The 26,482-nt window shown below is 41.5% G+C and overlaps 1 protein-coding gene across 1 annotated transcript in view; it reads right to left on the reverse strand.

Annotated features, from left to right (window-relative positions):
• Window positions 1-1,897: 1,897 nt before the first annotated feature.
• The window catches only part of sorcs1 (sortilin-related VPS10 domain containing receptor 1), a gene marked incomplete at both ends in the record, with an annotated part of 180,885 nt that continues 156,300 nt past the window's right edge, over window positions 1,898-26,482 (reverse strand). The window contains 15 exons of the mRNA XM_079277758.1: window positions 1,898-1,959; window positions 4,162-4,319; window positions 4,892-4,997; window positions 5,973-6,072; window positions 8,503-8,637; window positions 11,138-11,250; window positions 11,945-12,068; window positions 13,724-13,857; window positions 14,481-14,667; window positions 15,513-15,684; window positions 16,646-16,759; window positions 18,456-18,589; window positions 21,688-21,805; window positions 23,913-24,020; window positions 24,371-24,462. Coding sequence (XP_079133884.1) covers window positions 1,898-1,959; window positions 4,162-4,319; window positions 4,892-4,997; window positions 5,973-6,072; window positions 8,503-8,637; window positions 11,138-11,250; window positions 11,945-12,068; window positions 13,724-13,857; window positions 14,481-14,667; window positions 15,513-15,684; window positions 16,646-16,759; window positions 18,456-18,589; window positions 21,688-21,805; window positions 23,913-24,020; window positions 24,371-24,462 — 1,857 coding nt within the window. The remainder of the gene's footprint in view (window positions 1,960-4,161; window positions 4,320-4,891; window positions 4,998-5,972; window positions 6,073-8,502; window positions 8,638-11,137; window positions 11,251-11,944; window positions 12,069-13,723; window positions 13,858-14,480; window positions 14,668-15,512; window positions 15,685-16,645; window positions 16,760-18,455; window positions 18,590-21,687; window positions 21,806-23,912; window positions 24,021-24,370; window positions 24,463-26,482) is intronic.

The raw sequence follows: 26,482 nt of genomic DNA on the forward strand, positions 1-26,482 counted from the left end.
GCCTGGTTGGTAGTCCAATCTTGTACAGTAAGCAACCTTCCACTTACATCATACGTCTACGTGACTTTGTATGAAACATTACCTCATACTGGCAATCTTAAAGTCCATCTAAGGAGCAATCCCAGGGTTCGGAATAATGATGTTCTTGGCAGGTATTTTCGCGACAGAGCTACCAATGAATACCGTCAACTGGATTCCTTTTTGATCTTGTGACCCCTACATATTCTTTCATTACTGGCCAGTCCTGCCTCCCCTAATATCCCTCAACATCTTGTGTTTCACTTGCGTCCCGTCTGAATTCAATCGCTGTAAACTACTCCTCACTTGGCATCGTATTCACTGGACCAAATGAAGCAACGCTATGTAAAGCAGCCAGTGTGTGTTGCGGGCAAGTGTCTAATCATCGCTCCTCAGTACAGACCACAGTTACATTCTCTACTGATTGTATTTCTGTACAGCCACGACTGAACAATCGTAGAAAAGAGCATCCATAGTTGACAAAACCACACTCCCTGTATTCCCACATCTCCACAGAATAAAAAGAGGGAAAACTGATCCGGAAAGGTTGCTTCTGAAGATTTGAAAGGCATCAATCAGGCATTTACATCTGTCAGATTTCGCACACACAGTACCATGGGGCTTGACAGTCCGCCGAACAAGCTCACCATCTGTGTAGCCTGGTAGCATCTGCGCTCTAGTTCTCTTGCTCCTACAGTGTGATATAATGAGCTGGGATGAAGATGGGTGCTACTCGAGAGCAGGGCCGGGACATTAGCCTAAATCTATCACCAACCTTAACCAGCCTTGAGCTTGACTGGCCACATTAAGTATTCAAGAATGAAACCTTCTTCTTATTCTGTCCGATAGAACACTCTGAATGCGTCTTGGCCCCAATAAGCACTATTCCATCTCTCTTAGCACCTCTCTCTCTCTTTCTCGCCGCCATGCTCTTTGGATTCTCCCACAAAGTGGTTGTATCTCATTCCATCTGCCATCGTGAATCAGAGCCTTGATAAATTGTACTCCACTTCCAGTAGGGATATTGGCTTTGATCGGGGGTGTGGCTGCGAACCACTTTGGAATACTTTTCTTTTTGAGATAGTCCTCCTGTTACCTCCTGTTTCTTCCTCTATTCCGAAAAAGAGTGTAAATGCTTGTATTTGATCACTTGCAGCCTGAAGGTGCAGTGTAGCGTCATAGCATCGAGTGGTCACTTATTCTAAAGCACAAAACATTTTACAAACTGGTATGTATCATGAATAGTACCGGAAGCATTAGATTAACAGCAAAGGTTGAATTTATCGAGAAAACCAAACCCTGTATTTTTGTGAATAAATTAAAATCTGGAAAAAAGGAAAATGTTTCAGTAGAAAATGTGTATTGTGCCATTAATCAGCTTTCCAAGAGACAATGGACCAAAAGCTTTGAAGTACCCTATTCATATTTTATAACAACATTTCTGTTTAGTATGACACTTGTTATTAAAGTACACAAATTTATAACAGACATTCATGATTTACAAAATAAGTGTAATTCACTTCAATAACATGAATAAATAATACACTACTGCTGTTAGCTTCATACAACAGCAAACCAATTTCGGATACGTAAGCAAAACCAAAACAGTGTTACTTATTTCATTTTTTTACCCTCTCTAGATCATGCTGGTGTTCCCTCTGAATTATGTATCTGACTTGTATGGGGTTCCTATCATATGTTGAAAGAAAATTATAACCTGTACACAGTTTCTTCTGGTTTGAACAGAGCACAGTATGTGTTAGCAAGGTCCAACATGCACAGGTATAAAGCTCAAAACCATTGTGTCCCAAATGAAAAAAAAAATATATATATATATATATATCCATGACGCAGCTGGAGTGGTAATCCAATCCAAAGTTTAGACGATGTACGTGGGGAGTTCTGTAGAGAATTTCACATGTACATGAGGTTTCATACATCCTGGGGATAAACAGGACAGAGAAAGAAACAGGTGTCAGAGGATATGTTACACTCGTAATTGAATAAATATGGAACGTTTGTCCGGTCGCATTACAGTAGGTGAAACTTTAAACATGCATTCATGAATGCATTGATTTTTGGCCATGTGGGGGCAGCAGAACAAGCCAAAAAACACAACATCTGACATAATGTCTTCAGGAAAACATGTTAGCAAACAGTTTAGACATCCAGCAAACATGGAGCAACATTAGTATTCAGTTGGAGTTGTGTTTTTGGAAACTCAATCAATGTAAGTCCAACATTTATTCTCCTTTTTAGTTCTGTTTTGGTCTCAACCACAGTGCAATATCTGGCTCTGTAGTTGCTTTAAGCTCCACCATGTTTACCAGTTAGCTGCTAATCTCCACAAACGGATATCTGCATATGAATGCAGATATCTGCAGGCACCAGGGCAAGGTTTTGGTATTGGAAGCTGTAGCAGGTTCTCTGCTACCCGGTGGGTCTGGGGAGCACAATGATGCCAGCACACGGTGGAATGACGGTTTCAATTGTTCTTTATTGTTTTAAACCCTAACGGGCCTGGCCGGGTGCTCTCCTGCCTCGCCTACAAGCACACGCCGCAGGAGCTTTCCGTCCTGTTCGTCCCTTGCCTCAGTCTCTACTGTGGGATTAAATACAGCTGTGAGTGAGACAATCAGGATCCCTTCCAGCTGCGCCTAATTAAGTCCCTTACCGGCACCGTTCCCCGAACCACTCCAACACTCCGCCCCCTCCACAGCTGAGCCACCCACGCCCACCACCACAGAAGCGTTCTGGTTTCTGTTTGTGTTCTGATAAGTATTGACCAGTATGTTGGAGCAGACTTTGCATGCGAGGAAACAGTCTGTGTGATGAAAATGTTGCTTTTTATCGAGTGAGACATTGTCTCTCAATGCCAACGACATTCTCACGTTGCTAATCGGACGGTAAATAATGACCATCGCGTGGAAGAGGAATTCTTGGGTATCTGCCGCGACACCGAAACCTGAATCGCTGTCGGCTAACTTTTTCTGTCTGCCTCTTAATGCTGGGAAGTAGTGTACACTGAACACAATACATTACATCACAGTCATTTAGCAGACGCTTTTATCCAAAGCAACTTACAATTCAGATTATATCCATACACCGTAGGCACAAGCTACGGGAGCAATTTTGGGTTAAGTGTCTTGCTCAAGGACACATCGACATGCGACTAGCAGAGCCGGAGATCGAACCGCCGACCCTCTAATTGAAGGACGGCCCTGCTCTCCACTTAGCCACCGTCGCCACAATATATGTTGATTGTTTTTAGGTGGGTCTTTGCTTTGCTGGTGGCCCTGTCCACAACAGTATATTGCTTAACTCCTGTGTCGGTACTCGTGGCCGTTTGTGTAAACTGGGGGCGTGCCGTCCGCCATCTACAGTAGTTAACGCACTGACTGTGGAAAGGTACCTGATATAACTAAGTCAACTCTCAAAATGTGCAGTCTTATTTTTGTGAAACAGGACATAGAATGTGAATACGTCCTAATAACAGTGTCAATCCCGAAATGTTCATATCCATAGTGCCACAGAAATATAGCACAGTTTATCTCCCCCTGAAAAAAAGACTGTAGTTATAAATTCATGAATGAGTTTGGGGTAACACCATCATGTTAGGTCATCACAATCAAACACTATATGAGAATAACACAGGTGTGTGACAAATTACAGGAATAACCTGAATAAATCAGCGAAGACACAGATCAATCGAATGCTAATGTTTCCACACAGGGCAACACAGGTTTACTAAATGCTTTGATGAATATGAAAACGACGAATCATGTACGACGCTTTCACAGCACTAGATTTCAACCCAGCGGCGCAGCTGTGGGAGACTTTTGAACAAACGTCTTAGACTTTGATTTTCCTTGAATTTGTCACTCATCTGTATTCTCAGTTGATTTAAAGGGTGACAGAACTGAGGGGATCATTGGAGAAGCAGCTGTTTTTAATCATCATACTCATTTTTGCTTAGCTGTCGTTCACCCCTTGACCGGACCATTTCACTTCTGAGAAACACACAACAAAAAGCACAGGATGAGTCTCATGGAACAACAAACACAATGGTATGAAATAAGCAATGGAGGAAACACAATGGAAATGCCAGTGACCGATCAGAGTCAACCCAGAGTGGATATCTACCTATGGGCCGTGAGTTGAACTCTGTGTCCAGAATCCCCAAAGAATGCACCAAGTCCCGCTGTGAACTGGGTGTGCCCTCTGTTGAATTAGCTGGACTCATCATTTCTTGTTCTTTTTCGTTCTGCATCTGCGCATAGACGTTGAGGCCTGGGATCTTCCTTGAGGAAAGATTTACAGTGAGACAAAAGGATAAAGACAGCAGCCTAACTAAGACAAAGAGAGCAAGGACACAACAACCAGGAGCCATCTGCAACCACACATTATTTACTCAACTTGTTTGTAACTTCTGATGATATGATTAAGAACATTATGCATGCAAATAAGTATTTACACAAGTACTAAACGTGATAAGGTCTGAACGGCTGAAGTTTTATATTGTCTCCGCACATCTGCATGATCCTTCATGCCCTTTTCCCTTGAAACTGCACCTTGGACATCATTTAACATTTCAGAAAGGTCAACTGACCATGTTTAAAGGGCTTATTATTGATAGCAGCTGAAGGCTGACTGACATTTCTTTTGCAAAGGATGACCTGACAAAAGAATCTCCACAGGATTCCCAAAGCCAATTCTCCACTGAGGAGCGCTGGGTTTGCCTGTTGAAGATGTTTGACAGGCAGCTATAAGCCTCACCAGCAGCTTTTGTCAGGACGCTGTGACACCTTTCACCATCTCCCTATCACATACAGCGTGACGACTATATACACATGACATTTCATGAACACCTTACCTCTTGAACTTGTAGATGACAAATACAGCTAAACCCAAAACCACCACTGATAACAGCATTAGCATGGCAGAGCCACTGTGGTTCTCGCTGGTGTCCACTAGAGGCGCTGCAGAGACAGGAAGACAAGAGCCACAGAATGTAAGCAATACAACACATCAACACAGCCTGTATTTCCACCCAGCTGAATCATGCAATAAGCAGTCAACAGGATCATTTACACCTGTTGAAATCATAGATGAATCATTTTAAAATACAGTATTATGGACTTTTCTTACTCTTTATCTTATAAGCCTCTTTAGGACAGTAGCAGCATCCCCAATAGGAAGAGGCACACATACTTGTAACGATGCTCACTCTCTGAATGTCTCTGTGTAGCTACATGGTGGGAGCCAATCAGACACAGGGTTATTAGTTGACGGGGGGCAGCAAAAAGAATAATATACCTGATTGTCCACTATGGAAGCCCGTAAAGGACTCTATTGAAATGATAATGTAAACTAAAAAATGAAAATGTATTTCAACAATAGCATCCTAATTATCCACATATGTATATGTTGTTTGTGTGAATGTTTTAATGAAAATGCAATAATCCATTTGAGAGCAGGTTAAGTCTTTGAAAATGTAATGTTATTTTCAAATTGTTAGAAAATTGCACTTTGATATTAATGGTGGCTCGATAACAGAACACTAGGCCACATTGTTATTCCATTTTAATTTTCAAATTTCAAATTGACGATTGAATAGTGTCCGATGTGGGTTTGACTCTTGTCTCTTGTCATGTGAATCTGGTCATAGAACGGCCATTTAGAATGTGAAAATGAAAATTAGATTATTTGATTGTCATTTGAAAGGTTTTACTCAAATAACACATGTGGAACATTATAATTCTATTGTGAAACTACATTTTCCTTTTCAAGTGTAAAAGTTTCATTTGAATAAGGTCCCCAATGGGCTTCCATAGGCCAGTGTATTTAGGTCTCCTGATAGTCTGCATGCTTTATATCCTGTCCCACTTACTACATGAACTACAAAGGCCCTGCTGGGCAGCTCTAAACATACACCGGCAGCTCTGTTCGTTTACCTGCTGATAGGTGTGCTGCGTACACGGTGACTTGGACCCCTGGCCGCAACGTGAACTGGACAAGGTTTTGATTTAAGGAGCTGAGCAGAACCTCAGAGAGCTGTTGAGAAACAAAATAGTGTTATTTGTAGAAAAACACGAATGTTATCATTGAGTAAAGTCATTACCAAGATCATCAAACCTCAGTCTCATCCAGCTTTGGTTTCAACTCGTCATTTTTTTTAATGTCAGACTGAAAAATAATTGAGTCCAAATATCACTTGCCCTTGACAGCACTTCGGAAGGTGTTCTAGTTTAAATGTCTGTCTAGTCAGTCGGTGAATGATTGACGAGCACAGACGGTAGACAAATTAACAGAAGCACTTCATGAAAAAAAACTTTGTTCGCTCAAGTCAAGGTAACGGAGGAAGCTGCATAAATCGTAGTTTCAAGGGATCACAAGCCAAAACAGGTCGGGTACTGAGATACACAACTGAGTCTGAGAAAAGCTTTACTTGGGTCCAGCGCAGCAAGTTAGGAAAGTGGATGTGTAAAGTTGCTGATTTACAAATCCACACATACAGAGCAGTGTTCGTTTCATTTGAAGTCGTGTTTCCGTTTTGCTACCAAGCCCTTCAAGAAGAATCTGGCTGAGCAGCTAAATGCTCCACTATATTCCTTAGCTGCTAGGTCATTTTGTTTATCTGCAGTTTGGTGCTGGGTAGGTAACGTGTATATATATATATATCTGTGGGCCAGGAAACCAAAACAATGAGTGAAAATATTCTTTAGTTCTGAGGGGGAATACAAGTTGGGTGATGGTTATCTGTGGGTGTGTTACTATCATAGAGTGTATATAAAAGTGGACACAGTTGACACGATGGCTTTGACAGGATGCTTTACTCCTATAAATGACACCTTTCACATTACACATGTATTTGATCTATTGTGAATATGAAAATATTGGCTATTGCAGCTTTCAGTTCTAAAAGAAATGACGAAGTCATGACAACATTACGCACAACAGACAAAAGACAAGACAAAGTGGTAAAGGGGTTATATATCAACCCTCAGCAGCAATGGCTGAAGTATATGTCATAGCACACAAATGACCCGTATGATGCACTTTAAACACTGAACATTGTAAAGGTAGTATTCAACTCTATTATTTGTAAGTGCCTGTAATCCAAACAAAACTGGATTACTGCCTCTGCCAACAAGCCCATCTGTGCTTTCCTGTTTACGTAAGAGTCTGTCTGTGGGACCTTTCCACTCTGCTGTATAATGCATAGGACGAAGCCTCACTTGATCTCTGCTTTCCAGACTGGCAAGTAACCCTTTGGACTGAGAACATCTAACTTTAATATAAATCGGGCAGATTACCCTGACCCAGAGTCATAATCTTTTTCCCTGCACACAGATCCTTTCTTTTATAAATCCAGAGGCAGTACTCCTGATACAATCTACAAATGAAATGGGCCTCTTTTTCAGTGATACTCTCATACCATGAAACTGTCCTTTCTCTGTTTTCATCTGCACTCAAAAAAAATATATGGAGCTGCATATATGAGACACAAAGCTAAACACAATACTACATTTTCTCTCTTCAGATCCCAGTTTTTCCTCTGCAGAGGCTTCATTTATCCCATCTGCTTCATTTGCCAAATTAATAGCGATATGACTAATTTCTGAAGTGCTTCATCCTCCCCTCTATATTTCTTAGCAGTTTAAATTTAGACGATGCTATGACTAATTAGTTTTTCACACTATACCAGGGTCAGTAAATCTATTATACATTCTAATAAGCAGGGCACGCTCTACACTTTAACATGCCAACCTTGAATGAGGCTTTATTGCTGGCTTGTAGGAGAGAGGATCTTTCCAGGCGATCAACCAGGTGTGAGCGGGGAGGGAAGAGGAAAATCTGATTGATTTCCTTCCCAGTTTCCTTCTCTACACATGCACGTGGAATTCTTCCCACGGAAAGCAGATCCAACGTTGTTATCCGTCATTATCTATTAGCGAGGCTCAGAGCTAATTCGGTCCATCTTGATACGCCGGTGATTTAGTGAACCAATCAACAATGAACATTTCTTTGTCTGGCTCTTTAGGCCCGGGACTTCGGCCCGCCTCCCCCTCCCACCCCAACACCCCACAGGATGTGACTTGAGGGAGTTTAAAAGCCGTTCCCCCTGATAACTTGTTAATACTTGTCAGGCTTATTGATGAGTCTATTGCAGAGATTCCTCAGGCGTATTCTCGAATTAGCCTCGAAGACCTGGACATGCTCCAATTGATCGATACTGACACCTGCTGGAGGAAGGAGGAACTTAAATTTGGGATTATATTTCAGGGAGCAATTACTGGCAAAGCTGCTGCTGGAAAACAGGATCAACCCATGATTCACAAAGACAAGTGCATTTGTGCATAGTGTTGTGGTAGAATTACAATGAGGATAACAAGGTGAAATCCTTCCACCTACACAAATAGTGTCCTGGTCTGGAAAAAGGAAAAGACTGTTGCACACAGCAGCAGAGAGTTGTTGTCTCACCTGATCTAAATGAGCAGAGCTCTTCTCTGCTTTCCCCTCAGTTAACTGTTTGTCAGGAAGAAGAAAGAACTCTGCTGCTGTGGGTAAACCTGGGAGGATGGTGACCAGAAGCTGGTCCTCTGCTACGCTTGTGGCCTGGAGGGGAACAAGACGGAAAGAAAAAAAGAAGAGAGTTCATCCATTCATCCAGCACTGAGAATGAAAAACTGCCGTCTGCCATGGAATGTTTTCTTAGATTCATGCTTGTCTCTACTGGAGGTCTTACATGAGATAGCTCTTCATTTTAATTACAGTTTTGCCAATTTCAGACTGTAATTTATTTAGACAAGGTTTTGTATCATTTCTTTTGTTTAAAGGTTCTCAAAATACAATTTACCAGGGAGCCCCTCTTGTGTGTCCCTTGGAATAATTTCAAGTAGCCTATTTTAGATTAAACAGACTTAGTTTTGTTGTATTATTAAATGAGCGACATGTATTAGAAAAACATTTGAAGTCTTTGTCAGAAGAACAGACATTGTTTGCATCTTGTAATAAATATTGATATGTTCTTGATCACTTTGTGTTTTGTCTATTTGCCTTTTCTGTTGAGAAGATAACACTTTTTAAACATGACTTTTGTGGGTTTTGAGGCACTGCTTTCAATGTCATTTATAAATGCTTTGTAAGGCATAGATAGTCCTCACTTTAGATGAGGTCACACAAAACACTTTACTAACGACTAGTAACTACCTGAATTAATGATAAATTGCAGTATTAATACCCGTTTATAAAGCATATATTAACACAGTCCCTAACCATTAGTGCATATCTAAATCATTATAATGCATGAATGATGTACATCTAAATAAGTTATTAATCATTGACTAACACTTTATAAATGATGTTATCAATCAGATCCTTAATAATTGGTTTGTAAAAATACTTCATTTACAAATGGGGAATCCATCATTTATAAAGTATGAAAACACAATCATGAAACATATAACAGACCAGCTTATTAATCAAGAATAAAACATTTATAACTGTTGTAAATTGTATACTAATGAGTGTTAATGTGGGAACAATGTTTTATAAAGAATTAAGTGTTTACTCGAAATCAACTAATGCTTCATAGTGTGTAGTTATTATAAAGTGTTACCGAATTGTCTATGAAGGAAACTAAAGATGATTATAGAGTGTTAGTGCATCATCTGTTTACTGTTACATACTGTGCTGTTATTACAAACATTTTTTTTATTTTTCGAAAAGTTCAGTTATTATGAAAAGAAAGAAAAATATATATTTTTTTCAATCTGTTTGATTAATTGACATAAATCTCCCCATACTGAGCACATGGGCTGAGGGCTTCCATGTGTGCCCATGTGCTCACCATCTCATAATCCATCCAGGCACCAGCAGCCTGGTCTCCAGGAAATATATTCCTATACAGCATAACGGCGTCGTCATTAAACGTATTTTCTGCCCGACTAGTTTTGTTTCTAATCATAGTCCACACAGGGAGGGGAGGAGGTCAGCTTGGTTGATGGGTCGAATGGACTTTAACCCAGGAGACTGTTTGTGTCCCGTGTGAAACGTCAACATAGACTTCATTTAATTCATGACTGTAACTTAAATGACACAACAAAGTGCTAATATTTTGCCAGACTGTGATGTTTTACTTGTAGTTTAACCTCATGTTTAAACTTCAACTGTGTTTCAGGAGAAAATCAGTTTTCCCTCGAAACGTAATTTGTACGTTAACTAGAACGTCAGCACATTTAAACCACACCAACCATATTCAGACACGTTACTAGCAGCATTATGCAGCTGCACTTTGTAGCTTGATGCATACATGTTGATGCTATACTCAGTCTGATGTATGACAAACAGACAGCATGTCATTTACTCATTATTTTCTCCGATTCTTGCCAGAGCCTCTGGTTGTTGTCCCAGCTCTCATGGTTGTGCTGCAGTGACTGTGGTAAGGCATCACATTATATTATCAACTGGAAGCTTTCTGTGTGTGTGTGTGTTCTGCCTTCCAGGCTGGGGATGTCATGGAAAAAATGATGTGAGTAACAAATAACAAAACAGACATGTTCACTGAAGAAAGAACAGCCGGGTTTATTTTTGGCATCGATTTTGATTTTGCGGCATCAAAAAGTGTGAAAATATGATGCAAGGGCCCAGATTGCTTTCTGCTAGGAATCAGAAGAGCGTTGACGTTTCGAGGATGTGGTAAAAAAAACAAAGTTAATGAGGCAAAATCTGTACCTGACATAGCATGCGTGGGTTTGAATCGCATCTAACATTTGACAGGTCGCTCTGAGCGTCCGTTCAGGTCAGCGGAGAACACATTAGGCACATACTGACATTTATTCTCCTGTACACAACATCCACAACCTTGTTACCACACGGCCCTGAACTCACACAGAGTGTGTGTGAGCCACTGCAATCAGCGTGCTCTTGAACTGTATTTTCCACCTCTCCTCCTTCTTGCCTTGACATTTATCATCATAAAAGTCAGAAAGATGTCTCAAAGCCTCCGAGAGGTCACACTGCACTAATAGAACGTCAGAGGTCCAGTAAAGCGCCGACAGCGTTTACCAGAGTAAAGCAAAAGGTTTCTATATGAAAAGACATGAGAGAGCTTTACCTGGATCAGAGAGTTCTTGATGACTCGGCTCACATCCAGCCTCCATTCTGCAACATCAGGGTTGTGGTCGTCCAGGTTTGATGAAAAGGCAAGCAGATGAGAGCGGAAATATTCTGCAGGCAGAGCAGTAAAACGTGTGTGAGACGCTGTTACTTTTCATTTGTCAATAAATGCAGAGTTCAGCCTTGAGATTCAGCTCATGTGCATCAAAATCTATTGCAACTTGAGTCTCATTTTCAATCTTTCATTTCAGATCTCATGTAATGGCCACAGTGACACTGATGCAACGTAGCCAACGTTACAACAAGCATGAGAGATCCGACCACCAGACAGGTTATCCATATTAGACGATCTATATGATCGCTGCATCTCTACATGAAAGAAAAACAACAAATAACAGCCATTTAAAATGGGCGGGGCTTCACTGAGCCAAGCTCTAAAAGTGCTACTGTGCTTTTGTGATCAGTGCTAATATTTCATGGCAGAGGAAAACAAGTATAATCAAGCAAACAATAAGTCAAACTTACTAAATAATGATTTACTATACTTTATACAATATTTATAAGCCATTCATAAGAAACTTTTATCATGAGAACAACCCTTTCTAAAAAGCTGACTCATTAGAAAGTGGTGCCACTTGAGAAGTACAATATGACCAATACGGACCAATTCACAACAACAATGAGACCCCGGTTATTACAAAGCAGAAGTATCCTTTAATAACGATGACAGTGACATCTGTCTGATGTGATGAGCCGTCTTGTGTGTACAGAGAATCCCAGTGATGGAGTCTCCGAGTTGGCTCACCGTGGACAGCGATGTTTTTTCTGTCCTGCAGAATAGTATTCCCTGCAGACACCTGCACAGTGACTGTACTGATGCCTTCCCGGGAGAACGTGCACGCCACACTACCCTCTAGGGTGATTACTGGCTGCTGAGGGGAGAAAGAGACAAGACAGGTATAGAAGGGAGGGGAGAGGAAGAGAGTGAGAGTCTGGGGGGGGTTTGGGTGAGGGACCCTTAGCTGGTCTCACACTGCAGTTATTCACAATACAGAGGCGTGAGCACGCACTGACAAGCATGCACTCACACATGCACGAGCATACGTTGCGAGCTTGGCAATAATCGGTGCTGTGCTGAACACAGTGTGGGGGTCCACAGAGAGTTCCCTGTGGACGTCCTGCCATTACTCACGTCTCCATTTGTTCCTCAAATAGCTGATGCTAATAATGTCGTGCTTTATTACCAACTGATATAACTGGCTGTCCTTGTGGAAGGCACCTGATGGCGTTGAACAAACACATTAACACAACTACAATTATGAAGGCAAATAAGAGTGTGACATTTGTATATATACATGGCTTCCAGCATATAGCGCACCTGTGGTACCAGAGAGATGGAGGCTGAGTGTTTTTAGTGTCTCAATCATCTCACAGTGTTTAGAAGTAGTGCATTAGATATAATGGAGTCCTAAATATCAGGCATGACCCAACAAGAACCCTCAGTTTCTGTCAAAGTACCAACTGAGCGGGATCCATGGAAGCAGTTTTGGGTCCGAGCCCAATATAAAACCATGATCTCAACTGTAAATAAACAAAATCATAAATAGAACTATTGTCATTGCCACATTTCTTAAATAGAGATTGTAAAACATTTCTGCTCAATAATAAACTTAACGGCTGTATGATTTTCTGCAACAGCAAAAAAATCAATGAAACAATCGTCAATGTTGATATTCAAATTATGCAAAACTGTATGTTATTGATTACAGCACAAAGCATAACGGACGAATAAGGAAAAGGTAAGGGTGGTGGAGGGAGCTGCAGTGGAATAACACCATTGCCACCAGCAAGACATCACAATAGTGAGAAGAGTCGAGTTACAATGGCCTCACTGCTTGCATGAAGATGATTGGACATTGTACAGCTGACACAGTAAACACACTGATGGACATCGTGAACTAGATTATATTTTGACTGGCTCCCAGAGTTTCAGCAGTTTGGATCATTTTTGCGTATTCTTGCCCTGTTGTTGTATTTTTTTATAACAAAGAACTGTAACTTAAGCTGGTATGGAGCCAGGTGCAGAGGTGAGAACTGGTGACTATCTGTTTGGAGAATGTAGCCAGATCATTGCACCTTTAAAATATAATGTTTCACTGTTTTGATGAGCAGAAAATAAATTCTACAAACATCCTACATTTTATTGTTGTGGCTGCAGATGTTTCAAAAGCAGACATCTCAAATCCGTGCGCATTAAAACCAAAACTATCTGCATGGCAAGATACCATTCAGGTCCACATTTTAACTGTGTGTGCCTGGCAGCTTCTGACCTTCGTGAGAGGAGTTTAGGAAGGAATGAGGGATACACTTCACTGGCTATCAGTAATTACATTTTGTGTCTCAGATATGTCAGCATTCTCTGGTGCCGATTATCAAGGCCACAGTGTTTGCAACCTGGATGTTCAAAAATAGCTGAACAAAATAATGACCCTTCACATTTTGGAGAGCAGAAGAGTCAGCAAACTACTTAATTGCAAAGGGGAAAAGCTCAGAGTGAAGACAGAAAGTCTTGAGTGTACAGTACCTCTGTGTTATTTCCGATCCACCAGATGTAGGTGACCGTTCCCACTTGGCTGGGCCACAGAACAGCAGTCAGGTTAACTTCCTTATTCCTCACCGCCACAAAGGGAGCTGAGAGATGGATGTACTCCAGCTGGCCTACTCTCACACACACACACACACACACATACATTACAGAGTGAACTCCATCCCAAAAAACAGGACAAAAAACTTTTTATTTTATTTTTTCAAAAAAAAAGGTGGGTTTATAGTTTGGTCGGGAGGCTGAATTCTGTCCCTTCTGGGGAGCGTTGGCTGCCATATGTGTGTTATTTTTCATTGGTGGCACTCCTGAGCCTAAGGTGGCTCTATTTGTTCAGCTGGCACATAGCATTGACAGATTGATCAGCTCCGTTACATCTGTCACCTCCTGAATACACCAGGGGTGGTCAGCCCCGCTACATACGAGTCTGCAGTGGCTTCCATGGGCTGAGCGGCTGTGAAGCATAAGCTGACTTGAGTGGAATAAAGTAATGGGATGTGTTCTATCTCACTTGTTTGTGCGGGTATGGGAGGGGAGCATGCTCTGTGAAGAGATAAAGCACAGAATGCGGTACACTGTGTACGAGCTGACAGTCGCAATTCTACTGAATGCGATAAAAAAATAAGTAGAAGGCAGAAAGAGCCACAGCATGAGCGCAAAAAATTGGAGATTCTCCTATCTAAATAACTACATATGCACATTTATAATACAAATCACAGAAAACTCCTCGGTATCTCACATGTTACGTGCAGGTAGAGCATGACAGTCTCTGAGCCGAGGCTGTTCTCCCCGGTGGCAGTCACCCGGTAGATTCCCACAGCTTTGTAGATGTGTTTGATCCCGTCCTCAATGGAGCTGACATTGGAGTAGGTCAGAGCGTGGCCGTCTCCGAAGTCCAGCGTGATGCTTGTCCGCGCCCCGTCGCCCTGCACGGGACAAAGACTGTCAGGGAGTCTGCCCACAGAGTCACTCAGGTTCAAAGTGACTCGTTGTGTTGCTCTACTAACACGGAGCACTTTGTCCTTTCACTGTGGTCCTGCTCATCATAATGTATCGCACTTTAGACAGATCGGTCAAAAACCTTTCATTCATATTACTATATTTTACTGTCTCTTAAGTACAACGGATGTGGGCGGGTTTCTAGCGATATTGCTGAATTACTGCTCCCTGTGAGCCAGAGTGCGTCCTTATAATTGGGTTGAACCTCCTTCTTGTAAATCCATTTGCAGGCAGGGTCATGCCTTCGGCATAATTCATAATTTATACAGGACGTTCCAAAGAATTTTAGTCTGACATATTTTATGATCTGTTTTCTTTTTTCTCATTCTTTATTTGCATCATGTTTTAGGATTTAATTTCTGTACTTTTACAGTCTCATTGTGATACTCCTTTTAAAAAAAAGTCGCAGGTATTATGGAAACGCTTCAAAAATATAAAACCTTTCATGAATTCAAATAAAAATAGAATTCAAATAGAGTCGACGGTTGATAGTTGGAGCTGTCCTGTCAAATGTGTTAAAGACCTCTCTTTCATAATAGCGGTCTATGGGGGGACCGCTCTATGGGCCACAGGGGATTGTTTCTTTGCCATACTACCAGTGGCCCCTGGGACGTATTAGCAGCAAGAGTGAGTGGTGGCCCCGTATCCAGCTCTCTTAATACATCCATGGTCAGTGGTGCAAGAAGAGCACATATTTATCAGCTCAGTTTTACATTTAAAAATGCATTACCCATAAAACGGTGAATATAATAACATTTACTTGGCAGCTTACCTCCTCCAGAAAGACAAGGAAGGTGACGTTGGTGCCCAGTGTGGCTGTCAGCGTTCCCTCGCTGGTGACCAGGTGGAGACCTTTGGGTGCTTGGATAGGACACTGCTGCCTCCTGGCTGTGTACTCCACACTGACTCCAGCTGTACAGTTATTAGAGACCACTTTCCTGTAGCTGGAGGAGGAAAAACACAGGAAGCTTTTAGGTGCAATGCTGAATTTTAGTTCAAAATATTATCAACAGAATGTGCAGAGGTTACAGTGTTGACGTTATGTCGAAGATTTCTATATTGTGTCTCGGATGATGTCTTATGCAACACGTGTCAATTCAAGCTCATGACATTCATACGGTCTTTTTTCAAAATAAACGTCCGTCTTCACAGGAAACTCAGTTTCGTTTTGGCAACAAACCTACTTAGATTTAGAAAAAGATCGTTACGTGACGAACAAATCAGCATTGACGTCTCGCTTCATACAGCGAACAAACAGCTGTTTGTTTGACCCATCCACCTCCAGTCCCTCCCACCCTGTGTGTGCTTTAGCTATCCTTAAATTTTCTCATTGATAAAAAAAAAAAATCATTTTGTGGGATAGCTATGAATTACGACGCATTATTTGTTCCGTAGGTATTGCTATGAATGCTGAATGAGACGAGCCTGACTAAAATGAACCAAGAATTTTCAAATGATTCATGTTGAAGTGAAGAGCTCTGGGGCGTTCATGGGTTTTATTAGCAGGTGGAGTCTGCACAGTTGTCTTTTGTTAATTTCCTGTAAATGTTGGCTGAAAAATTCAAATGACCAAAAGCTCCTGAACATTGACTTTGAGGTGAGTTTGTTTTGTCGGAGAGTTCAATCTAGGAAAACCATACGTTGCACATTCTTACACTGAACAGGATGGATACTCTTTCATTCAGAGCTTTTTCAAACATGCCAAACAAACAATACTTAAACCACTGGTAGTGATGTGATCTACTGCGGGTGATGTGATATGATCTTCAGCCTGTCCTTGTCTTTGTTGAAGAAACTAATGAATGTACCCAGAGCCATTCAAATCAATTGCATTTTACCCAAAGCCTGTGAGTCACTATGCAGAATATGTGTGCTGATTGTAGTCTGCACTCGTCTTCTGCTTACCCGGTGCTGTTAAGGAAAGTCATCCCTGTGGTGCAACTCCTGGACATCGTTGATGGATGGAACCAAAAGGCGGGCGTGCACTTGCCGTTGGTTCGTCTCTCGTAGCCATAATCACTGATGATCAGAGCAGACAAAAACAGAAAGTTATCCAATCAGAAAGCACAGAGGAAGCACTGAAAGACAAGACAGATGCCAAATATTCCTGAGGCTGTTTGGAAAAGTCAATTCTAAAATGAGAAACACTATTTGGAGTGTAGCACGTACTTTTAAAATGATCAATAATTCTGACAGACAAATCAATCAAAAGATAATAAAAAATATTCCAAGCTGAAAAAGATCCAAACGCTTTGTAATTCAGACATATTGGATATTGTTATTCTGATACAGAATTGTGGGGATAAAAGACATGTAAAATGAATGTCATTTTATCATCGACTTCACAGAAGTTACAGCGACTATTTTGTGCATCTGTAAAGGTGCTTTTGAAACACAGCTCACAAGTTGTTTTGTCCTACAAATTATATCAGGCAGAGCAGCGCTGTGTCCCCCAAAATGATAGGGACAAATTGCCCCAATTAATGCGACATGCACACAGATGCAAAAGTGTTGTGATTGTTAATGAAAGCGATTAGGCTTGGTGATTTATAGTTTTTATGGTGCTTATTCCAAGAGCTGCCGTACTCGAGAGACCTGCAGATTTGGGTCCAAAGCAAGAAAAAAAACAACAACATTAATACTGCTGATGACTCAAAGAAAGCGGGTTAAAAAAATGTATTCTCTGTAACTGCACTTGTAAAAGAAAGATTCACTGGCTGCAGCTACCAAATCATCTGTGAATGATCATTTGTATTCAGGTGAAATCAATGACCAGTTTCTGGTAATGAATAAACAAACTTGTGTATTCATTACACTTTGTTCTCTCTAGGTGTCAATGTGCGTGAGGAATAATGGCTTTAAACTGCTCACAGGGCTCACAGTAGGATTTGTATGGAGACGTAAGATTAGATCATCTGTATTAAGTGTGAATTTTTTTTTTTGTAATCAATACACTTGTCAGATTTAGACATTTCTTACAGATCAGATTCACGACTTACTACTGTAAAAGTACAATTGAACACCACTCAAAGTTGCAGTTCCACAACAATGGCAGTGAACATTAAAAAAATCAACTAAACTTATTAAATAAATACATGCTCGCATAAAGTAAAAGCTTTTTTGAATGTAAATGAATGTCAAAATCTGCCGCTATATTATTAGGTAACTTGTCACAGAAAACAATCTCTTCATTTCATCTTCTTTGCACAATGAGGAGGCTGCACAGCTTAGAGTTCTACTGTGCCAAAGAACCATCAATGTGTCGCGGTCAGCCATGGCTTTTGTTTACGTTTGGCGTCCTGCACTTGGAACGCTTGGAGGTTCAGAAGCTGAAAATTACAACATTACAACAAAAATCCTGACCTCCGAGTGGTCTGGAATGCAGCATGAGGTTTTACTTTACAACTTTAGTAGGAATCAAGGAGCTCAATGTTCGGTGTCACAGACAGGAGCTGCTGGTGAGAGAACCCCAAGAAAGTCTGAGTTTAATCTTCACAAAGCCATTCTGCTTTGAAGTTTTAATGGTAGCAGCATTCCAAAGTTTTATTTGTAGACAGCGACTGTAAAGTTAGGGGCTCACAAGAGACGGACTAAAAAAAGAACGGTAAAAATGGAGGAATCTGAGGCCAAGATACACTTTCCATTCCCCAACAGTACAGAGGGAATGAAAATGAAACTGAATATGGGATTGGAACAAATTAAAGTATATACTCACCATTCAAAGTCCGCCTCTGTACAATCGCAGGGGCCCGATGTCATTGACACAGAGTACGTCTTTCCCATAACGCACCTGGACGTGGGCTTCAGCTTCTGGTAGATTCTTTTCACCCCCATGAGGCACGGCTCGCCCTGTGGGCCCGATTTCAGGAGCAAACCAGAAGGAGAGAGTTTCAAAAAATGAGCTGCTTTTGCAACTTGCCACGATTCATAATTCACACGCAACCAAGCATGTGTGTGAAAAGCACCATTGCCTTGCACTCCCGTTCAGTGAATATTTACGGCCTTGTGCTGTGTGGTGTTCTAAACTCAACAACTGTTGATGCGTCGCGAGTGTCACTCTGGAGATTGTGCTGCTTGAGTTCTTTTTTAGAGATTTATTTTTTTTGGTGACATTGAGATGAACGAATAAGAAAAGCTGCCAGCACCCAATCCATTTTCAACCTTGAATCTATGCGTACAAAGTGAATATAAAATCAGCTGGTTTACAAACAAGATGGGAAGATGAGACCAGACTGTTTCACTGCGTCCTCCATGCTACACGACTGCTCTGTTTTCATGGCCAGAACATTCTGTCTTTGTGCATTAGGTGTCAGTAGTGAGATGCTTAAGAGACCTGGCCGTATCCGCGAATAGACTACCAGCTCCTGCAAATGTCCTCAACTTACCCAGTGGTCTTTAATAAACGCAAGCAATGTCCTCTGTTTTCAGGTGATGTTTAGTTTATTCATGCAGCCTGCAGGACCTGCAGTACCTCTACATATAGGCAGGTTCCGCCTGTAATTGGCTTGGACTCTTCTCATCTTCCATGCTATATGTTTTGATCATCAGCCTGCTCAGAGCACATGGCTGTCTCAACCAATTACAGAACGGGGCCATGAATAAAGGCTCACTGGCTCAGCTTCAGGCCCAGCCAGGTTGAGGGGTTTTGGGGCAGGTTTAATGTATGCGGGGGGGCTAAGAGTCGGTTCACTCAGAGCATCAGCAGACAAGGCTGCAAAATCTCAAGTGCTCTGGGAACCGAGAAACGTGGAGGTTTAGTCCACTCACTATGCTGCCAGGATAAAGCAGCCAGTGATCACACATTACCCTGAGGCTGCAGCCTGGATGTCCAGCTCAATCGAACATCTGTATCAACCCAACCTTAAGAGGCAGAGAAGACTTTAGATGATTTCATTTTCCATGAAGGGATCGACACGTTATTTTGGAATAATAAACATTAAGTCCACACTTTAATCCTCTTTAAGGATTTGTAATTGAAGTGCATTTATACGCTAAGACTGCTGACATTAGACACATAGACTGTGTCTGAAATCGATCCCTTTATGTTATCTCGAGCACTATTTAATTTTCACAGCGTCAGGATTCTATGTGGACAGTATAGAACCCTCAGAAACTCCCATGCAGAGCACAACACACTCACTGTACAGCATACTCCTCAACTACTGCTATTTGGTCACTGCCCCTTGGTACCCCTCTAGTGTTGATTTTGGTTCGGGGCAGCATGTCAATATACTCTCATTAGATGAATAGTGTCCTTTCTAAATAAAAATACATTTTCACAGAAAGTACGGTTTCAGCAACACAACCACTTGAGTTGAGGAAACAATCACAGTTGACCTTAATTTCACTGATTAACGACTCTCGTGACCACCAAGTGACAAATCAGGTGACTCACAGGACCAATGATCATAACAAGTCACACGACTAATTACTGACGTGACTGACAAAAATAAACGTGTCATACGTTTCACACGAGACACGAACAGTGGTCCCCCATTTTAAAGTCCCGTGTTTGTTGTTTTTTTCCGGTCTTTGTATGTCATCAAACCAAGCAGCATGACAAAGCGCCAGTATGTGACGCCCTAGGAATAAGAACAGCTGGCTTTGCTCAGTTTGGGCCTTCTAACATTGTAGTAGCACAAGAATAGTCATTGTTCCTTGATGTCACTGAATAGATATGAAAAGGTATTTTCTTATGTGACAAAACACAAAGCTAGACGTAGTGTCTTTCTAACTCTGTAGAGACATAAGATTAAGAAATGGGTTACTACTGAGGTTCTATTACCTTAAAAAAATCCTTTCACAGATATATCTCTTCAGTGGTCCAATAATAAAGGTGATATTTGCACGTGTGCTGACTTTGTTCTTCTGAATGGAACTAGCCCCTATGCATTTAATTAGACCTCCATCACTTAAGAATGGTGTGTGTTAATTGCAGTAGTTGTGTGCCATAATGGATTTACTAAGTGTGAATAGAGAACCTGTGTGGGTTAGTAAGTGTCAAACTACACGTGAATTAGTTATGAGCAAGGGCGCACTTTAGAATGGGGACTATATTCTGAGTTAGGATGTCATTTTGACGTCCTTACTTCCTATCAATAAACAGTAATTAGGATGGTTATTGAGGGAAAACGTAGTTAATGGCCTCGTGGTTGTAGAGTCTGCATGCAGAAAAATGCATTCATAAAGACTTTATATTTATTATATGCATAATAAGTAGGGGTGTAACGGTACGCATATTCATATTGAACCGTTCAGTACGAGGCTCACGGTTCGGTACGCATGACGAACCGAACAATACGTTTGAATAAAAAAAAAAACTTTATTTAACCAGGTCGTCCCATTGAGATGAAAAATCTCTTTCGCAAGATGTAAGTAACAATACAAGATGTAAGTAACAATACTACATAACATTAAGGAGCAGTTTTTGTTTTTTATGCTTATGTGTTGCTCAGAAGACACCCCAGAAGATGGGTCACTCAGGTATAGTTCCATCATTGTTCAAAGTCAAAGAATAACTTCATGATGTTAGTTGTAATGAATAAATATCTTTTAAAATCAAGTACATTTCTCTGGCATTTATAGTTTTCTACTGTACCGAAACGTACCGAACCGTGGCTCCACTGTATCGTACCGAACCGAACTGTGAATTTTGTGAACCGTTACACCCCTAATAATAAGGCAGCTGGTAATATGTTCACATTCACATTAAGATGGGTTGTACAAACGGACGGGTGGACGTACATGGACAACCACAAAACATAGTTTTATTTATATGTGTATATATATATGTATATGTTGCCTCGGGCATCAGCTTTTCGCCGACACAGAGGCCTTATAAAACAGGTGAATCTACTTGAAGATTCTCCTCCATCTGAGCTTTAGGTGGTCATTTCTCCACCAACCGTGGCGAGTGATAAACAAGTCTGTGCTACCATGTACTGTACCTGGTTGTGTAGGTGCCACGTCTGATAATCCGCCTCTGTACACCTTCTGTTGAAGATGGACCTGAAGTCGATTTTCACCAGCTGCCACTCCGAGCGATGACTGACATGGCCGAATATCCTGGAGAATAGCCATGCACGCTTGTTATACACAAAACATGCTGCAGATATGCACCAACTAAATATATATATATATAGATTAGGCTGGGTAAATTCTAGGTTTTTCTTATTCTTAACAAATGATACAAGAAAGCACACCACAGTGTTTGACTGAATGACACGTTCCTTCACCACCATGAACACACACGCTGTAGTTTATATAAGTGGATCCCACATACACACTCCTGCAGCCATGAATACTCACTAGAGCACAACATGTCTGTTGATCCACTGCTAAAAATAGACCCCAACAAATGCACTACAACAAGTTCTTTACTCCCAGTGGACTATACCTTAGAATAACTAAGGCTGTAAACAGTGCTGCCTGTGTGACGTCACACAGTCGGCAGTTGGCTTTTTCAAAGTTTCATCTTCTGCAGTCATCGCTCTTTGCAACGTTTACTCGCAACACTAGCGGAAACCAGAAAAAAAAGACTTGCTTTGCACACAAGTGAGTTGAATAGCAAGTCTGGCGCATTAGCTCCTGCATACCGTCATGCAATTTTCACCAAAAACGTCTTTTATAAGCTTTCCACACTTCAGGTTACTCCTGTTGGGTTAATCCAGGTGCTTTGGGAAATAACTGAGACTTTTTCGATGGAAAAACTCAATCAGCTGAGGAAGACCGTAAATTGGAGACAGATGGAAATTTTTATGGATTGACATCTCTTTGGGATCGGGGTGAGTGCTACAGAGAGGGTAGAGCTGGAGAGACGGACCGAGGGCTGGGTTATGCTAGAGAAGAACTCATTTGTATGACTTGTTGCCGACCACGTTGGTGGAAGTGTTTATAGCTGTTTAACTCAGAAGTTGTAGGATGCAGCCCACCTACCCCCTTCCACCAGACCGGTATCGGGGGAGGTTGTTGTTTTTTTTTAAATCTGACAAGGAAATAATGGTTCAATGAGTGTACTGCAACTGAACACATTGTTGGTTATGGACTTAACATGGGATTTGTTAACAGTACATTTACATACAAAAGTGACAGCTTTCCCCGTAAAGTCACAAACAAATATCCACATATTCAACAGTCAAAAACAAAACAGAATCCAAGGTTACGAGACTAAATAAGATAAATATTCCATCTACCGCTAAATTGAGTGGGTGTGTTTTTCTGCACTGACCCCTCTCACCATTCATACCCCAACATATTTATCACAATCAATACGTCAATTAGCTCTCGAGGCACTCGACCATGACAGGCACTTACTGTAAAAATGAGTACAAATTGATAAGAAAACAGTGCATGATGGTCTTTTGAAAACTAATGGTGTGTCTGCAGCTGAGATGCTCCGTGCTGGAGGAACCTGTTCTCCGTGCCAACCTGCCAGCATTGTCTTCACACTGCCGCTTTTCCCGGGTCTCTATTTTGTTCTCGTCGAGCATTTTCCTATTCTCTCCCTCCCTCTCCGTCTCTCCAGCTGCGCCCTATCACTCTCCTGTAGAGCTGACTACAGAGCTGACTGTCAGTCTCTCATGTACGGCAGGTGGCTTGAAACATTGATGTAATGGCTGCGCAAACCCTTTCGTGACACATCCCAAAGTACTAAATCGCTGCTGCAATGTGGGAGTAGTGCTGTGCATACCACATGCACGCACTCCAGCTCTGGGCTATTCTACTGATACATGTGAAAGAACACAGAAGGAATCTTCATGATTCTGGTTTCTGAGGACACAGTGAATGCTGAAAGGCTGCTAACTGCTCTTCCCACTTCTTAATGCTGTCAAAACTTCAGACCAAAGTTTCTTGTCGCTTTTCTCAGGCATTTTATGATCATTTTCCTTCATGTTCTTCAAAATGGACAGTCACGCCGTCGCCGGCTCCCAACGCATTGATCTCCTGTGATCATAATCTGGAGACAGACAGTTTTGATGTTGCGAAGACCTTGAGAGAAATCTTATTCATTCATGAAAAGGAAAACAGGCAGTCAGGAATCCTTAATCGAGCTGGCTTAGATATAGATGCATGGCAGATGAGAGCACACACACACACACACACACACATACACAGGCTATTTGTTGTTGCTTTGATTGCTAGATTACCACGCTGACAAATCTCTGGCACTCACGTCATGATGAGAGTCTCCTCCCCAGGCTCTCCCAGCACCCCGTCCACGAACAGAGGCGTGTTGGTGAAGCTGTACTTGTTCCACTGGCGTCCTTCATCAAAGCTCAACCTGGGGACGCAAACAGACGCTGCACAAGGCACCGACGCTGACCCAGCCCCCCGACTGTGAGCACAAGCTAATGACACCTAACAACTGGATTTCATATACATGAGTGCGGCGCTCTGCTCACCGATCAGGCAAACTAGACTCATTATGGCTTCAAACACAGAACTGTGCAATTGAACAGCATTTGCAAAAGCAGATTTCTCCATGACTGATGGGTTTATAACTACAATATGATCATCCCCCACTTTGAAGACAGGCTCATTTGCCGTTGTTTGACGAATTTAAGACTCGGAGCTTCCTCTGAGGGAATTAGTCATGGTCTGACAAATGGCGTCTCCATCATAATGACTCACCACAGGTGTCGGATGGGAAGCGGAGTGTGCCTTATTGCGACTAAGGCTCCTCCTTGGTCGAGATACAACAGTGCATACTCCTCGTCAAAGATCTGCAGGGACAGAGAAGAGAGTGCTCACTCTGCAGTGGCTTATTTTTCCGTGTACGTGTCCGACACCACCCATACTGAATCATTTGAGTAAACCAAGTAATAATACCCCAAACAAACACGGTATACATCATTGTTGGAACGTCCTACATCAGCCTACACATTTTCATTGCAGTGTTTGATTAGAAACAAGCCACAAAAATGTAAAGCTTCAGGATCCAGTTAGGTAAGGGGCACCCACGGGCACTGGAGGCAGGGACTGCATCATAGAACTCTTGAAATTTTGAATTTAGACCTTAAAAAGCTCTGGCTAGTGGATGCGGATTAAAAGGCTATATGATCAAATGAGGGAGAGTGAGTGAGGAGGAGGATATTTTTAGTGATAGCAGGTCAGTCAGTTGATGGTGCTCCATATGGTAAGTGGCTGTGATTCAATTGAGCACATCATTGGAAAAAATATTATAAGGTGCAAGTCTGTATTATTAACAACATAACATATTTGCTGTACATGTTTGTATGTTAGCCGGAAGCTGATCTCAGCCAACAACATTGTCTTGACAATAAAGTCAAATTTTAAATTAAAAAGTAATCCCTGCTAAGAAATGAGTTGTGTAAAAATACTGTAGCTGATGGGTAGCATGGGTTGGAGAAACCAGCAAGAGTTCACTCGATTTTGAAAGCCCCCACCCAAAAACAAAACAGTGCAGTGTTGTCAACTCTTCTCCAATTAAAAGTAGCTGCAACACTGACAGCCCATCCCTTCAGGCCTCCCTCTAAAGCACATGTGTCAAACTAAAGGGCCGCGGGCCGAATCCGGCCCGCCACGTCATTTTATGTGGCCCGCGAATCCGCCAGCAAAAAATAAATTTAAATAAAAAAAAGATTTTTTTTTTTTTTTTTGGAAAAATAATTAAAAGTTAGACTTGATAATAAAAGTATCCCCATGGTCGAAATGATGAGATAGAAAGTTGAAATGATGAGATAGCATGTTGTCTGTGTACCGACATTAAAACTATCACAACAGGTGGACAGGAGAGGCAACAGCCCGAAAAGAGGTTTTCCAACAATTGAAAAAGATCGACAAATAATTCAAAATGTCCACGAAGAGAAAAATGTATGCAGAGGGAAGAAAATGTAATGAAAGATGGGAAAGTGAATACATGTTTGTGCTTCAAGGAGAAAATGTGTCTGTCTTCTGTGTTATGAGGCGTGTCGGTGATGAAGGATATAATTCACGTCGGCATTTTGACACCAAACACGGAGCTAAATTTAGCCTCCAAGAAAAACATCAAGTTGTCCAAGAATTAAAAGGCAGACTGCAATCACAGCAGAATATATCTACACAGCTACAGCCCAGTGCATGCTGAAGGTATGTGAGCAGTGCTCCGACCAGATACAGACTTTTACAAATGTCAGTTTGTGAAGAAACACCATCGCAGACCGAGTTCATGAACTAGCAGCAATCTAACAACACAGCTAGCTAAGAGACGAGCAGGTACTTGTGTTTCTAATGAACTGTTGATGAAAGCACAGACAACACGGATACATCATCTATCCGTGTTTATCAGACCTGACTCTCAGTGAGGAGCTCTTGGATGTAGCTGCCATGCACAGGACGACGACAGGGAGGAACATTAGTGATGCAGAGAGGTGACAAAAACAGCATTGAACAAAGTTATTGTAATAACTTGTGTTTGATATTTGTCTTTGTTATTTTCTTTAATTGTTTGATCTTTGATAGAGTCATGTGGGTTTCTTAACCCTCAATTAAAATGATTTATGTTATAATCACAGAAATGTGTTTAAATATAATTTTTCATTTATATAACTGCATGTACAATATCTTTACACTTGAATAAACAACAATCAAATGCAGAGAGAGTTATTGAACAATATGTTAGGAGAAGTTAGTAATACAGTCTTACAGTTACAACCGGCCCTTTGAGGGCGACCGTGATGCTGATGTGGCCCAGAGTGAAGATGAGTTTGACACCCCTGCTCTAAAGCCACTGCCCCAAAATGA

Source organism: Melanostigma gelatinosum, assembly GCF_949748355.1.
Source record: "Melanostigma gelatinosum genome assembly, chromosome: 11".
NCBI lineage: Eukaryota > Metazoa > Chordata > Actinopteri > Perciformes > Zoarcidae > Melanostigma > Melanostigma gelatinosum.